The sequence below is a fragment of the Globicephala melas genome, chromosome 6, assembly GCF_963455315.2.
Source record: "Globicephala melas chromosome 6, mGloMel1.2, whole genome shotgun sequence".
In the NCBI taxonomy this organism is placed as follows: Eukaryota; Metazoa; Chordata; class Mammalia; order Artiodactyla; family Delphinidae; genus Globicephala; species Globicephala melas.
The window spans coordinates 36,576,278-36,589,916 of NC_083319.1; the positions used below are offsets into that span (position 1 = coordinate 36,576,278).

Here is a 13,639-nt window from a genome sequence, read left to right on the forward strand (position 1 = left end):
ATGGTTTTTATTCCTTAATTTGTTAATGTGGTGTATCACATTGATTGATTTGCGTATATTGAAGAATCCTTGCATCCCTGGGATAAATCCCACTTGATCATGGTGATCCTTTTAATGTGCTGTTGGATTCTGTTTGCTAGTATTTTGTTCAGGATTTTTGTATCTATGTTCATCAGTGATATTGGTCTATAATTTTCTTTTTTTGTGTTTTATTTTTCTGGTTTTGGTATCAGGGTGATGGTGGTTTCGTAGAATGAATTTGGGAGTGTTTCTCCCTCTGCAGTTTTTTGGAAGAGTTTGAGAAGGATCGGTATTAGCTCTTCTTTACATGTTTGATAGAATTCGCCTGTGAAGCCATCTGGTCCTGGACTTTTGTTTGTTGGAATATTTTTAATTATGTTTTCAATTTAATTACTTATGTTAGGTCTGTTTATATTTTCTAATTCTTCCTGGTTCAGTCTTGTAAAATTGTACCTTTCCAAGAATTTGTCCATTTCTTCATGGTTGTCCATTTTATTGGCATATAGTTGTTTCTAGTAGTCTTTTATAAAACTTTGTATTTCTCCAGTGTCAGTTGTGATTTCTCTTTTTTCATTTCTAATTTTATTGATTTGTGTCCTCTCCCTTTTTTCTTGATGAGTCTGGCTAAGGGTTTATCAATTATGTTTATCTTCTCAAAGAGCCAGGTTTTAGTTTTATTGATCTTTGCTGTTGTTTTCTTTGTTTATATTTCATTTATTTCTGCTCTGATCTTTATGATTTCTTTCCTTCTACTGACTTTGGGTTTTCTTTGTTCTTCTTTCTCTAGTTGTTTTAAGTATAGGGTTAGATTGTTTATTTGAGATTTTTCTTGTTTCTTGAGGCGAGATTGAATTGCTATAAACTTCCCTCTTAGAACTACTTTTGCTGCATCCCATAGGTTTAGGGTCGTCGTGTTTCTGTTGTCATTTGTTTCTATGTATTTTTTAATTTCTTCTTTGATTTCTTCAGTGATCTCTTGGTTATCGACTAGCGCAGTGTTTAGCCTCCATGTATTTGTGTTTTTACAGGTTTTTCCCTGTAATTGATTACCAATCTCATAGCGTTGTGGTCAGAAAAGATGCATGCTATGATTTCAATTTTCTTAAATTTTCCGAGGCTTGATTTGTGACCCAAGATGTGATCTGTCCTGGAGGATGTTCCATGTCCACTTGAGAAGAAAGTGTATTCTGCCACTTGCGGGTGTAGTGTTCTATAAATATCCATTAGATCTGTCTGATCTATTGTGTCATTTAAAGCTTGTGTTTCCTTCTTTATTTTGTTTGGATGATCTGTCCATTGGTGTAAGTGGGGTGTTAAAAGTCCCCTACTATTATTGTGTTACTGTCGATCTCTCCTTTCATGGTTGTTAGCATTTGCCTTATGTATTGAAGTGCTCCTATGTTGGGTGCATAAACATTTATAATTGTTATATCTTATTCTTAGATTGATCCTTTGATCATTATGTAGTGTCCCTCCTTAGCCCTGTTAACAGTCTTTATTTTAAAGTCTATTTTATCTGATACGAGTATTGCTACTTCAGCTTCCTTTTGATTTCCATTTGCATGGGATATCTTTTTCCATCCCTTCACTTTCAGTCTGTATTTGTCCCTAGGTCTGAAGTGGGTCTCTTGTAGACAGCATATATATGGGTCTTGTTTTTGTATCCATTCAGCCAGTCTGTGTCTTTTGGTTGGGGCATCTAATCTGTTTACATTCAGGTTTATTGTTGATATGTATGTTCCTATTACCATTCTCTTAATTGTTTTGGGTTTGTTTTTGTGGGGTTTTTTCTTCTCTTGTGTTTCCCACTTAGAGAAATTTCTTTAGCATTTGTTGTAAAGCTGGTTTGATGGTGCTGAATTCTCTTAGCTTTTGTTTGTCTGAAAAGCTTTTGACTGCTCCGTAGAATCTGAATGAGATCCTTGCCTTGGTTGTAGGTTTTTCTCTTTCATTACTTTAAGTATATTCTGCCACTCCCTTCTGGCCTTCAGAATTTCTGCTGAAAAATCAGCTGATAACCTTATAGGGATTCCTTTGTATGTTATTTTTTGTTTTTCCCTTGCTGCTTTTAATATTTTTTCTTTGAATTTAATTTTTGTTAGTTTGGTTAATATGTATCTTGGTGTGTTTTTCCTAGGGTTTATCCTGTATGGGACTCTCTGTGCTTCCTGGACTTGGGTGACTATTTCCATTCCCATGTTAGGGAAGTTTTCCACTATAATCTCTTCAAATATTTTCTCAGACCCTTTCTTTTTCTCTTCTTCTTCTGGGACCCCTGTAATTCGAATGTTGGTGCATTTAGTATTGTCCCAGAGGTCTGTGAGATTGTCTTCAATTCTTTTCATTCTTATTTCTTTATTCTGCTCCTCAGCAGTTATTTCCACCATTTTGTCTTCCAGCTCACTTATTCATTCTTTTGCCTCAGTTATTCTGTTATTGATTCCTTCTAGTGTATTTTTCATTTCATTTATTGTGTTGTTCATCTCTGTTTGTTTGTTCTTTAGTTCTTCTAGATCTTTGTTAAACATTTCTTGTATTTTCTCAATCGTGCCTCCATTCTGTTTCCGAGATTCTGGATCTTCTTTACTGTCATTACTCTGAATTCTTTTTCAGGTAGATTGACTTTTTCCTCTTCATTTATTTGGTCTTATAGGTTTTTACCTTGCTCCTTCATCTGTGACATATGTTTTTGCACCCTCTCTCTCTCTCTTTTTTTTTTTTTTTTTTATGAGTGCGATTGTGATCCTGTCTTAATGGTGGTTTGGCCTGAGGCTTCTAACACTGCGGTTTGTAGGCTGTTGGGTAGAGCTGGGTCTTGGTGCTGAGATGCGGAACTCCGTGAGACCTCACTCTGATGAATGTTCCCTGGGGTCTGAGGTTCTCTGCTAGTCCAGTGGTTCGGCCTCAGAGCTCCCACCACAGGAACTTCAGCCCGACCCCAGGCTTGTGAACCAAGATCCTGCAAGCTGCCTGGGGCACGGTTGGGGCGGTGGGAACCACAACAATAACAAAGTAAAAAATAAAATTAGACTAGGAAACTAACAGATGTTAGGAAGAATATAAAAATAAAAATATAGATGAAACAACAGCTGGAAGGTACATCAGTACCACAGTAGTAAAAAGGAGGGGGGAAAAGGAAAAAAAGTGGGGGGGAGGCCTTGGCTGTGGAGGGCGGGGCCTAAGCAAGGGTGAGGTTTGGGCGGTGGGTGGGGCCAATGCTCAGGACCCACAGGGCTGGAAAAGGCCCTGTGGGGGGTGGGGCTTAGGCTCAAGGAACAGAAAGAACCCAGGTATGCCCCCCACTTCTGGTCTCAGAGGGCAGGGGACCTCACCTGGGAGTCCAGAAGGCTTCCTGGGCTCGAGTGGGTGGGGCAAACTCCCTCCCACCTCTCCTCCTCTGGTCTGGGAGGGCCCCTCCCACCTGCCTCTCCTGATCTCCCTGGCCTGAGGGGCACTGATCCTGTCTGGCCTGCATTTCTCCTCCCCACTCAGTCCCCCTACATCCTACTAGTTCACTTTGGGGTTCCTCCCATCTCCTTGGCCATCAGAGTCCCCCACCAGCAGCTGGCAGGTGCCCTAGTTGTGGGGAGATGCTAGCTCCGCATATTCCCACACAGCCATCTTCTGTGTTTGTTCCACATAACCTATTTCAAGCAGCATAATTAATGGTAAAACTTTGAGTGCTTTGAGTGTTGTCTTTTAGAAATAAGTACTGAAACATTTATGAAGTGATAGGTTCCTAGGATTTGCTTCAGCAAAGTACAGGAAGGGGAGAAGTTGATGGGAGTGGATTGGATATATGGTTTTGTGGTTTTGGAGGCTATATGCTAGATATGGGGGTTCAGTATACTGGTATTGAACATGTTTGAAATTCCCCATAATAAATATGCAAATAAGAAAGTAAAATTGAAAAATCAAAATAATACAAAGGAAGTTAAGAATCTTTAAAAGATGTTCAAGCCCTCTATGTAGAAGATTGTAAAACTGTCTAAATACTAAAAGATTTGGCTTGAAAGATCAAAATTTGTAAAAACTGTCTGCTTTCAAAACTGACATACAGGGTGAGTAGAATTAGTGTACTCCCAAGTAAATTTCCAGTTAAGTTTTTTGATGTTACTTGAGAAGCTGATTCTGCAATTTCTATGACATTTTAAAGGACCTGGGATTATCCAGAGCAGGGAAAAGCAGAGTATTGCTGGCTGTTTTTGTAGAGTCTTATTGGAATACAACTATGCTTATTTATTTATCTGTCATTTGTGGCTGCTTTGTGCAGGGACCAGGATGGCCCACAAGCTTAAAGTATTTACTTTTCTGGCCCTATATGAAATAGTTGGCCAACTAACGCTCTGGTCTAGAATCTCTAAGGCCACTTGGTCCTCAGAGTATGTCTTGGATCAGCTGATCATCAGCAGCAGCATCACCTAGACATTTGTTAAAAATGCAGATTCTCAGACTATACAATAGACTTACTAGGTAAGGGATCCAGCAATCTGTTTTAACCCAGGTGATTCTAATGCACACTACAATTAAGAGAACCTCTGATGTATAATTCTGAAGTAGAACAAGGTGGGTAGAGTAGCTCTTCCAATTATTAGGACTAATTATAAAGCTATATGAAGGTATTTTTGCCAGAATAATTAAATATGCTAGTGAAATAGAATATAAGCTCAGAGATAAACTAACAGATTTAAGAATACTTTATATGTGATATATAACTGCAGATGAGTTGGGAGAAGACAGAATTTTTAATAAATGATGCTGGGACAATTAGATATCCAAATGAAAACATGAAACTGGATCCTTTATCTCATACCATCTACAAATGTCAGTTCCAGGTAGATTAAAGACGTAAATGTTAATGGCAATATAAGCTTTTAAGAAAGTAAAATGGGAATGGCTTCATGACCTTAAGTAGGGAAGGCTTTCTTTAAGACATAGGAAAAGCACTAACTATACGGAGACCTGTTGATAAATTAAAGAACTTATGTTCATTGTGAGAAATAGACTTAGACATATATTTTGGTCACTTAATTTTTGGCAAAAATGCCAAGGGAATTCCAGGAGAGAAAGGAAGGTCTTTTTCAGTAATGGTGTGAAAACAACTGGATATCTATGTGGATAAATTTGAACCTTGGCTCCTACTTCATATAGTACACAAAAATAAAGTTGGTTTCTAGATTTAAATGTGAAAGATAAAGAAAATAAAATAAAAGAGATGTCTTCATAAGGTAGGCAAAGATTTCTTAAACAGGATATATGAAGGTACTAGCTGCTTGGTAAAACACCAACATACTGGATTTCATTAAAATAAAAAATTTCTGCTCATCCAAAAGCCAGTATTTTAAAGGTGAAAAAGCAAGCCACTGTCTGGAAGAAAATATTCTCAATACTATTTCTGAGAAGGGAGTAGAATCCAGAACATTAAAGATTTTGTATACATATCCATTAAAATCAGATCTAAGATAGGTGCCTGTGAGCATCATTTTTGAAGGTTCTTCATTAGTAACGCAGAAAGACAAGAGTAATAATTGTGTTGAGTCTTAGCAAATATAGTTGTATACATAGAAAAGGAGATTGTAATTTTTAAAAGTACTAGAATTAAAAAATTGGATAACGTTGTTAGATTCGAGAAACATAAAATTAGTAACTTTTCTCATTACTAGCACTTAACCAATTTGACGTGGGGACTTCCCTGGCTATCCAGTGGTTAAGACTCTGAGCTTCCACTGCAGGGGGCAAGTGTTTGATCCCTGGTTGGGGGACTAAGATCCCACATGCCATGTGGTATGGCCAAAAAAGAAAAAGAAAGAAGAAAAAAGGCAGTTTGACATGGAAATAGAGAAAAATAATCTATCAGCAATATAACAAAGTCTACAAACTTACAAAAGAATTTTGAGGAATAAATTTAATAAGAATAATATAATCTTTATGAAGAAAACTAATTTCTTGAAGGTACAGTACTGTAGTAGTGAACATGTAATGACATGTATTCCAATGAAAAGCTGTAATATAAAATTATGTCCTTTGTAAAATAACATTTAATACAATTAATATAAATTAGGATTCCAGTGGGTTTTGAAACTGGATAAAATTACTTAAGGTTATTTACATAAGAATAAATGTGTGAAAATGGCCCAAAAATAAAATGAAAAGAAAGTATGGTAATGAGAAGAATTTGTCTTACTAGCTACTAACTTTTCTAGTAAGATACTAGAATTGACACAGCACAAATTTGGCAGGAAATAGATCCAGGTATGTTTGGGAAGTTATTGATGGAAAAAAGATGTATTTCAGTTTAGAGGAAAAGGGAGGGTTTATTTACCATTAAATAAAGGGTTTAACAGAAGATAAAACATGAACTGGGAAAATATTTTTGTTCCACGTATCTCTAATTAGAAAGCCAAACTATAATGTTAATGGACAACCTTGTAGAAAGTGGGCAGTGAGCAAAGGCTATAGATTATTTACATAAATATGTAATGGTTAATAAACATATTAAAAGATGTTGAACCTTTCTAATCAGAGAAATGCAAATTTAAAGCAAGCCGGTTGTGATATTGTTTTTTTTCACCTCCCCCATTCTTCTAGTAGGTAAGCATGCTTGTAATGCAAATACATCTACCTGGAATGGAGATGCTGGGAGTCCTATTGTTACTGTTGGGATTGTGACTTAATCCATCCAGACTTTTGCTAAAGTTTAAAATACATTCACCCCTTTACCCAGTCACCCCTATGAAATAAATGAAACTAATATGTAAGGATATATGTTCAGTGACATTTTTTATGGTTGTATTTGAATTGGTAAAAAGAGTGAATACAACTTGAATGTCCACTAGTATATAAATGATAGGACTGTGTTAAAGTGATGAGTGTACTTGAAATATCTTGTTAGTGTCAGAAAGAATGAATTGCTTTTAATTTCCTTGAAGAGATATCTACAATATTAATTGAAAAAAGTAAGTTGCAGGGTAATATCTCATTTCTGTTAAGAACAAAACCAAACATGACAATAGTTCATGGATAATCATGCTAGCATATGTTTATATACTCATGGAGAATGATGTGGGAGAACACATTATTAATATTGATTTCTTCCAGATAGGTAGGGTGGGAATAAAACTGGCCAGGAGAGAAGGAAATTATTTAACTTTTTAAAAATGCTATCAATACTTTACATTGTTTCACTAGTTGCAATTAAACAAAGTTTTTTTTTTCTGTTGAATGTCACCAGGTCATTAGAAGATATGTTTCATTTTTCCAAATGTCCTCTTTAGAAAAATTTTCTGCTCTTAAGAGCAGGCTAGAAGAGTTAATATAGCAATTCATTATTCTCCTGGACTTTTTAAGTCTTTTTGAGGGAAGACTTTAGACCCAGGTCACTGGGTATCATATAGTACTCTTGAAACAGTCACCTTTCTTTTCTTTTGATAAGAATATTTTGGTTGAAACTGTAGTACATTGTGAAAATATGTGCAGCGAAGAGGAGAATCAATAAATGCCCAGATCTTAATTTTTAATAGTTGATGTTTTATCCAAACAGCTAAAACTTCTAATGTTCTGTTTTTCTTTCCTAATAGCTCCATCAGGGCACCGTTCCTGTTTCTTACACAGTAACAACAGTGGCACCACATGGGATTCCCCTCTGCACAGGCCAGCACATCCCTGCTTGCAGTACACAACAGGTCCCAGGATGCTCTGTGGTTTTCAGTGGACAGCACCTCCCTGTCTGTAGTGTGCCTCCTCCAGTAAGTCTGTGCAGTCCTTCTTTAGAGTGGCTAAATGTGTTATATAAGCAAAACCTGAGAGACTTGTACCTTTTCAGTTTCAAGTAAAAAAGGCAATTTTATTGCAACAGAAATTTCAATAGCACCTGTACAGTAACAGTTTAATAAAATTAGCTTTAAAACTTGATAACGTTTTTACATTAATTAAATTACACATATTTTAATATCCTTTGAAGGTCAAAGCATGTTCCTCACATATCAGCACTTTATAATTAAACCTTGATAAAGACTGGGCTTGGGGTTTTAACATAGGATATTGGACTGGTTAGTAATAAAGTCTCAGAGACTTTAGTGATCAACATTAATAGTCTCAGCACTTACTGGGTTTTAACAGGCACTTTGAATACTTGGTCTTACTTATTCCTCACTATAGGAAGCCTGATGAAACTGAAAATGACTTGCTTAATATCATAAAGAAAAATTAGCTTGAGAAAACAGGGGTTCACGCTCACTTCTTTCTGCCTCTTACAAGCTATGCTTTATCCTTTACCAGCCCCCAGTCTATCCTCCTTATTTCAAAAATGAGGTTGCTGAAAACCAGAGGATTTAAATGACTTGTCGAAGGTCAATAATGTCTTCAAAGTAAATCACTTTGCTAAATCTTAATATAATCCTAATATCCGTGTTTGAATTTGAGATTAAAACAAACACATACATACAAATACCAACACCAATTTAACAGATTAATTTACCCATGCTTGGTTTCTCAGTAATAGATTATAGAACCAGTGTTCTAAATTAGCAGACTAAAATATTGAGAGACCATAAAGCATTTAGTTGTGAGTTGGGCTCTTAGAAATAAAATCTACAAGATTGAAAAGGAGAGCTTCTTGGAAAGTAGTAGTATCTGCTGTATTTTAAACCAAGTGGAAAGAGATTCCTCTTCTGTGCAGCACTTTCCCTCCATTTCATAGGTGTTACAAAAGCTTAAGTAAAAGGTACGTGTTTTGACTGGTTTATAAGAACTATATAAGATCCAGAATAATTACTAGTTACCATTATTTTACTAACAGATGCAAAATACACTAGTATTTCATTGTTAATATAGGTTATTAAAACGTTTTGGTATGATTTTTGGGAGGGATATGGCAGTAACATTTTAATCTCACTGTATAGGTTTTTTAAAATTAATTATATATTCTAATACTTTTAACAAAAAATAATGGTTTCTCTTACAGATGCTTCAAGCATGTTCAGTTCAGCACTTACCAGTACCATACGCTGCGTTTCCACCCCTTATTTCTAGCGATCCATTTCTTTTACATCCTCCTCACCTTTCTCCCCATCATCCTCCTCATTTGCCACCTCCAGGCCAGTTTGTCCCTTTTCAAACACAGCAGTCACGATCGGTAGGTATCTCTACTCTTACTTATATCCTTAACTTTCACAGAATGTTTAGACCTAAAAGACAGATTAATTCAGTAGATGTAAGTTGTTACCATTTAAAAATTATAACTTAGGCACTTCTGTGGTTCTTAAAAGAATTAAGGAATCCCCACTGATACAAATATATATAGATATAATTTATCTAGAATTATCTTGGCTTCTTAAGTTTTTCTAGTTATTTTATATGTCACTTATCTAATCAAATTTATTCTTTCGTATCTGCAGTCCTTTGGGAAGTAAATGTAAAAAAAATACAGTCTGGTTTTTCCTTTCATGTGTTTCTAAAATGGAAAATGAAAATATTATAGAATTATTTATACTCGTTAGAATAATATTTATATTCATTTAGGCAAGTAAATTAATCCTTTGAACCTCAACTGTTTTTTCCAAAGGCTGGTTTTCTACTGTGTTTTGATGAAAAGTATATGAGATAGTCTATTAATATAGTTAACTCTGTCCTGGGGATGGAATGTAGCTGAGAGGCATATTATTTCACCGGGCTGGAAGAGGTAAGCACTGTATCAGTGGAAGGAAAGACACAGGAAGAAGACCCCATTGTTTTTTTGGACAGGCCAAGTTGAACCATCTGAACCATCAGGCATTAAGGGAGAATAGGGGAAAGAACATATAGAAATGGTTAGAGTGGAACTGGAGTGGAAATGGTTGGCCCTGTGAAAGGAGCTTGACGGTTACTCTAGCAGAGCCTGACCATCCTTTACTTAGGATTTATGCCCCATGCTCGGTCTCAGGCAGAGGTGAGAGGTGAGGTTACCTGGCTAATCTGAAAAGTTAAAGTTATTCCTACCAAAAAATCTTTTATTAGAATCAGGATAGGATTCATGCCAGGATGTTCCTTAGGAAGCTTTTCCCGTACCTGGGAATTCAAGGTTAAAACTAAATTTAGTCATCATACAAGCATACATAAACTTCCTCTATCAAGCGTGCATAAGCTTCCAAAGTAAAGTGTTAGCAGTTACTTGTATTTGAATACTGTGTTGCCATTTTCTAACTGTGGAAAGAAGTTAGACTAACATTTAAGAATGTATGTTCCCAAGAGAATCAAAATGAAAATATTATCCCCAAAATGTCCTAATAGCCAAAAAGTGGAAACAGTCCAAAAGTCCATTAACTGATGAATGGATAAAGCATGGCATATCTACAGTTGATTATTATTCAACTATAAAAAGGAATGAAGTACTAATACACAAACTACACAAACACAAGATGGATAAACCTTGAAAACATTCTGCTAAGTGAAAGGAGCCAGATACAAGGGCCACATAGTATATGATTCCATATATATGAAATATCCAGAATAAGCAAATCTGTAGCAAATGTGTTTTGCATAGCACTGTGTGCTTTTTGAGCATTGTCTCAGTGTTCACAACACACTTTTTAAGTAGGCTGTGAACATATCAGTTCTGTAGATGATAGTATTGAGGTTCAGATTATAAGTAATTTATATATAAGCCACATGGCTCATTAGTTGCAGTACCAAGAGTTTGTCTAATGCCAAAGCCTGTAAACTTTCTACTATAGTGTACAGCCTGCTGTGTTCTATTCCATTTAGCCTTATTTAGTTCTCATTTACAATATGTACTGTTTGATTTCATCTGTTAAAGGTTGTTTCTGAAAACCTGATGTAGGTCAGTGTGCCATGACTAAAAAAGTAATATTAACTTTCATATAATTGGCTTACTACATGACTTTTTGTCTTTCCTTCTGTCATTTTTAAAGAACGTTCAAATAGTGAAAGAAATATTTAATAACATGTTTGAGAGATTTTCTTACTGAAATTCAGTTAAAGGCAGTAAGATTTTACTATAGGCTGTATGTCCACATGTATGAATTTAGATTGATGTAAACATCAAGAAATGCATGACCTTAAAGATGTATTTTGGGGTTTTTGATTTTTGTTACTATAAAGCACAATCTGTTTAAATATTGGAAGTATATTAGTTTGCTTTTTCCCACCCCTCAGCCTCTGCAAAGGATAGAAAACGAAGTGGAACTCTTAGGAGAACATCTTCCTGTAGGAGGTTTTACTTACCCGCCATCAGCCCATCCCCCAACATTGCCTCCATCAGCTCCTTTGCAGTTCTTAACACATGATCCTTTGCATCAGGAGGTTTCCTTTGGAGTAGTAAGTTTTCATTCATTGTTATTAATTTATTACTTGATTACTTGTTTTGAGTTCTGTTTCTTTTCTTTTCTTTTTTTTAATATTTATTTATTTATTTGGCTGCACCAGGTCTTAGTTGCAGCATGCGGGATCTTTAGTTGTGGCATGTGGGATCTAGTTCCCTGACAAGGGATGGAACCCGGGCCCCCTGCATTGGGAGCGCGGAGTCTTGACCACTGGACAACCAGGGAAGCCTCTCGAGTTCTGTTTCAGTATAACTCTACATGTTTAGAATTTTAAATGTATTCTTGCAGTCAGTTGGAAAATTATATTTAGAAGTACACTTAAGTGTACGTTTTAAACAAGCTGTCGCATCTGTGTTAACATTTAAGAAATACTAAATACCACTTGAACAGTAAACTTCCTAGGTTTTTAAGAAGAGACTTTATTCGACAGCTTAAAAAGTTGTGAACGTAGAATGATTTAAAATTGTTTTACCATTTTTTTCTCTACAGTCTTACCCTCCATTTATGCCTCGGAGGCTCACAGGACGTAGTAGATATCGATCCCAGCAGCCAATACCACCTCCCCCTTATCATCCCAGCTTACTGCCATATGTGTTGTAAGTTCTGTCTTTTTTATTTTAATGAGTTCTGAATTTTGACATCCTTGAGATTCTCTTTCCTTTATGAACATTTCTGTGTGGTATATATTTAATTTAGAGTGTGTTAGATATTTGTTTTTATTTAACAATATTAAGAGGTCCCCCCCTCTTTCAATTGTTAAGAGGTTGGGGTCGGGGGGACCATTTATGGGTGAAAGAAAGAGCAAGGACAAGGTAGAAGTTGGGGGGCGTGGGGGAGAAATTTGTGAGCCAGAAGATAGGTTTAACGAATCAAAAGATAGAGAAGTTTAAATTTTTTGCCTCTTTTACGGCTGGCATCACTTGCCACCTTCTTTTGGTTATCAAGCATTTGATGATGCTACTTCTCTCAGAGGAAGAGGGAGAAAGAAGTTGTATTTTTGTGCCTTAGAAATACTCTTCTAGGATTAAGTTTGTAACAGAAACACCCATAGCTTAAATATGACAATTCTTTATTTCTTTCTCATGTAATAAAGTCTAGAAGTAGGCAGTTCAAACATGGTTTGTTAGCTCCATAACCCTGAGGAATGATTCTGCTATCTTCAGAATTTTATGGCTTCCTCTGCATGATATAAGATGACTCCTCAGGCTCTAGCCATTACATCCACATTCCAGCTAGCAAAAATGAAGATGGATCTCTCTGCCTACCTGCCTCCTCTCAAGGATACTTCCTAGAAATTGCATGTATGACTCCTGCCTATGCCCCATTGGCCAGAATTTAGTCTCATGTCTGTAACTACCTTCTAGGAAGGCTGGGGAATGTTGTCTTTATACCAGAGGGCCATGTGCCTGTATCATACTATTTTGATAATTGTAGCTTTATTGTAAGTCTTAAAATCAGATGGTATAAATCTCCCAACTTCATTCTTAAACTGATTTTATTTAAAGTCTTTTTCATGTCCATATAAATTTTAAAATCAGCAATCAGTTTCTACTTTTAAAAAGTTGGCATTGTGGTAGGGATTACATGAAATCTGTAGGTGAGTTTTGGAAGAGAATTGACATCTTTAACAGTATTGAGTCTTCTGGGCTACTTATATGGTATATTTCTCTATTCATCTTTTAAAATTTATCCTAGCAGTATTTTTACAGTTTATATTATACAGGTCTTGCACATGTTTAGTTAAATTCATCCATAATGTTTCATGTTTTTTTATGCTGTTGTGAATGGTATTTTTTTAATGTCAGTTTTTAATTGTTTATTACTAGTGAAGTCAGTTTCTTTAAAAGGTTGTCACTGATCAACACTGACCATTCTTTATCCATTTAGCACTGGCCTTGTTCTTCTCATCCTGTTCATTGAAATAATGTATTAATGCATTATCAATGCTTGTGTTGCTTATTTTCATTGCAGATCAATGCTTCCAGTGCCACCTGCAGTGGGCCCAACTTTCAGCTTTGAATTGGATGTGGAAGATGGAGAAGTAGAAAATTACGAGGTTAGTAGGTGAAATGTGAATTAATTTGGGGAATTTTGTACGCATAAAAATATTGTGCTACTCAACTCATTGATGTAATTAAACATTTATTAGGTAAATCCATTGTATATTTCAAGATACAGATGTGGGCTTCCCTGGTGGTGCAGTTGGTTGGGGGTCCGCCTGCCGATGCGAGGGACACGGGTTCGTGCCCCGGTCCGGGAAGATCCCACATGACGCGGAGCGGCTGGACCTGTGAGCCATG

At 36.1% G+C, this 13,639-nt stretch overlaps 1 protein-coding gene across 5 annotated transcripts in view; it reads left to right on the forward strand.

Annotated features, from left to right (window-relative positions):
- RNF38 (ring finger protein 38) overlaps window positions 1-13,639 on the forward strand; it is a 123,321-nt gene that overhangs the window by 99,810 nt on the left and 9,872 nt on the right. For all 5 annotated transcript variants that reach the window (XM_030884243.3, XM_030884246.3, XM_030884248.3 and 2 more), the window contains 5 exons: window positions 7,599-7,766; window positions 8,984-9,154; window positions 11,173-11,334; window positions 11,829-11,935; window positions 13,311-13,395. In XM_030884243.3, coding sequence (XP_030740103.2) covers window positions 7,599-7,766; window positions 8,984-9,154; window positions 11,173-11,334; window positions 11,829-11,935; window positions 13,311-13,395 — 693 coding nt within the window. The remainder of the gene's footprint in view (window positions 1-7,598; window positions 7,767-8,983; window positions 9,155-11,172; window positions 11,335-11,828; window positions 11,936-13,310; window positions 13,396-13,639) is intronic.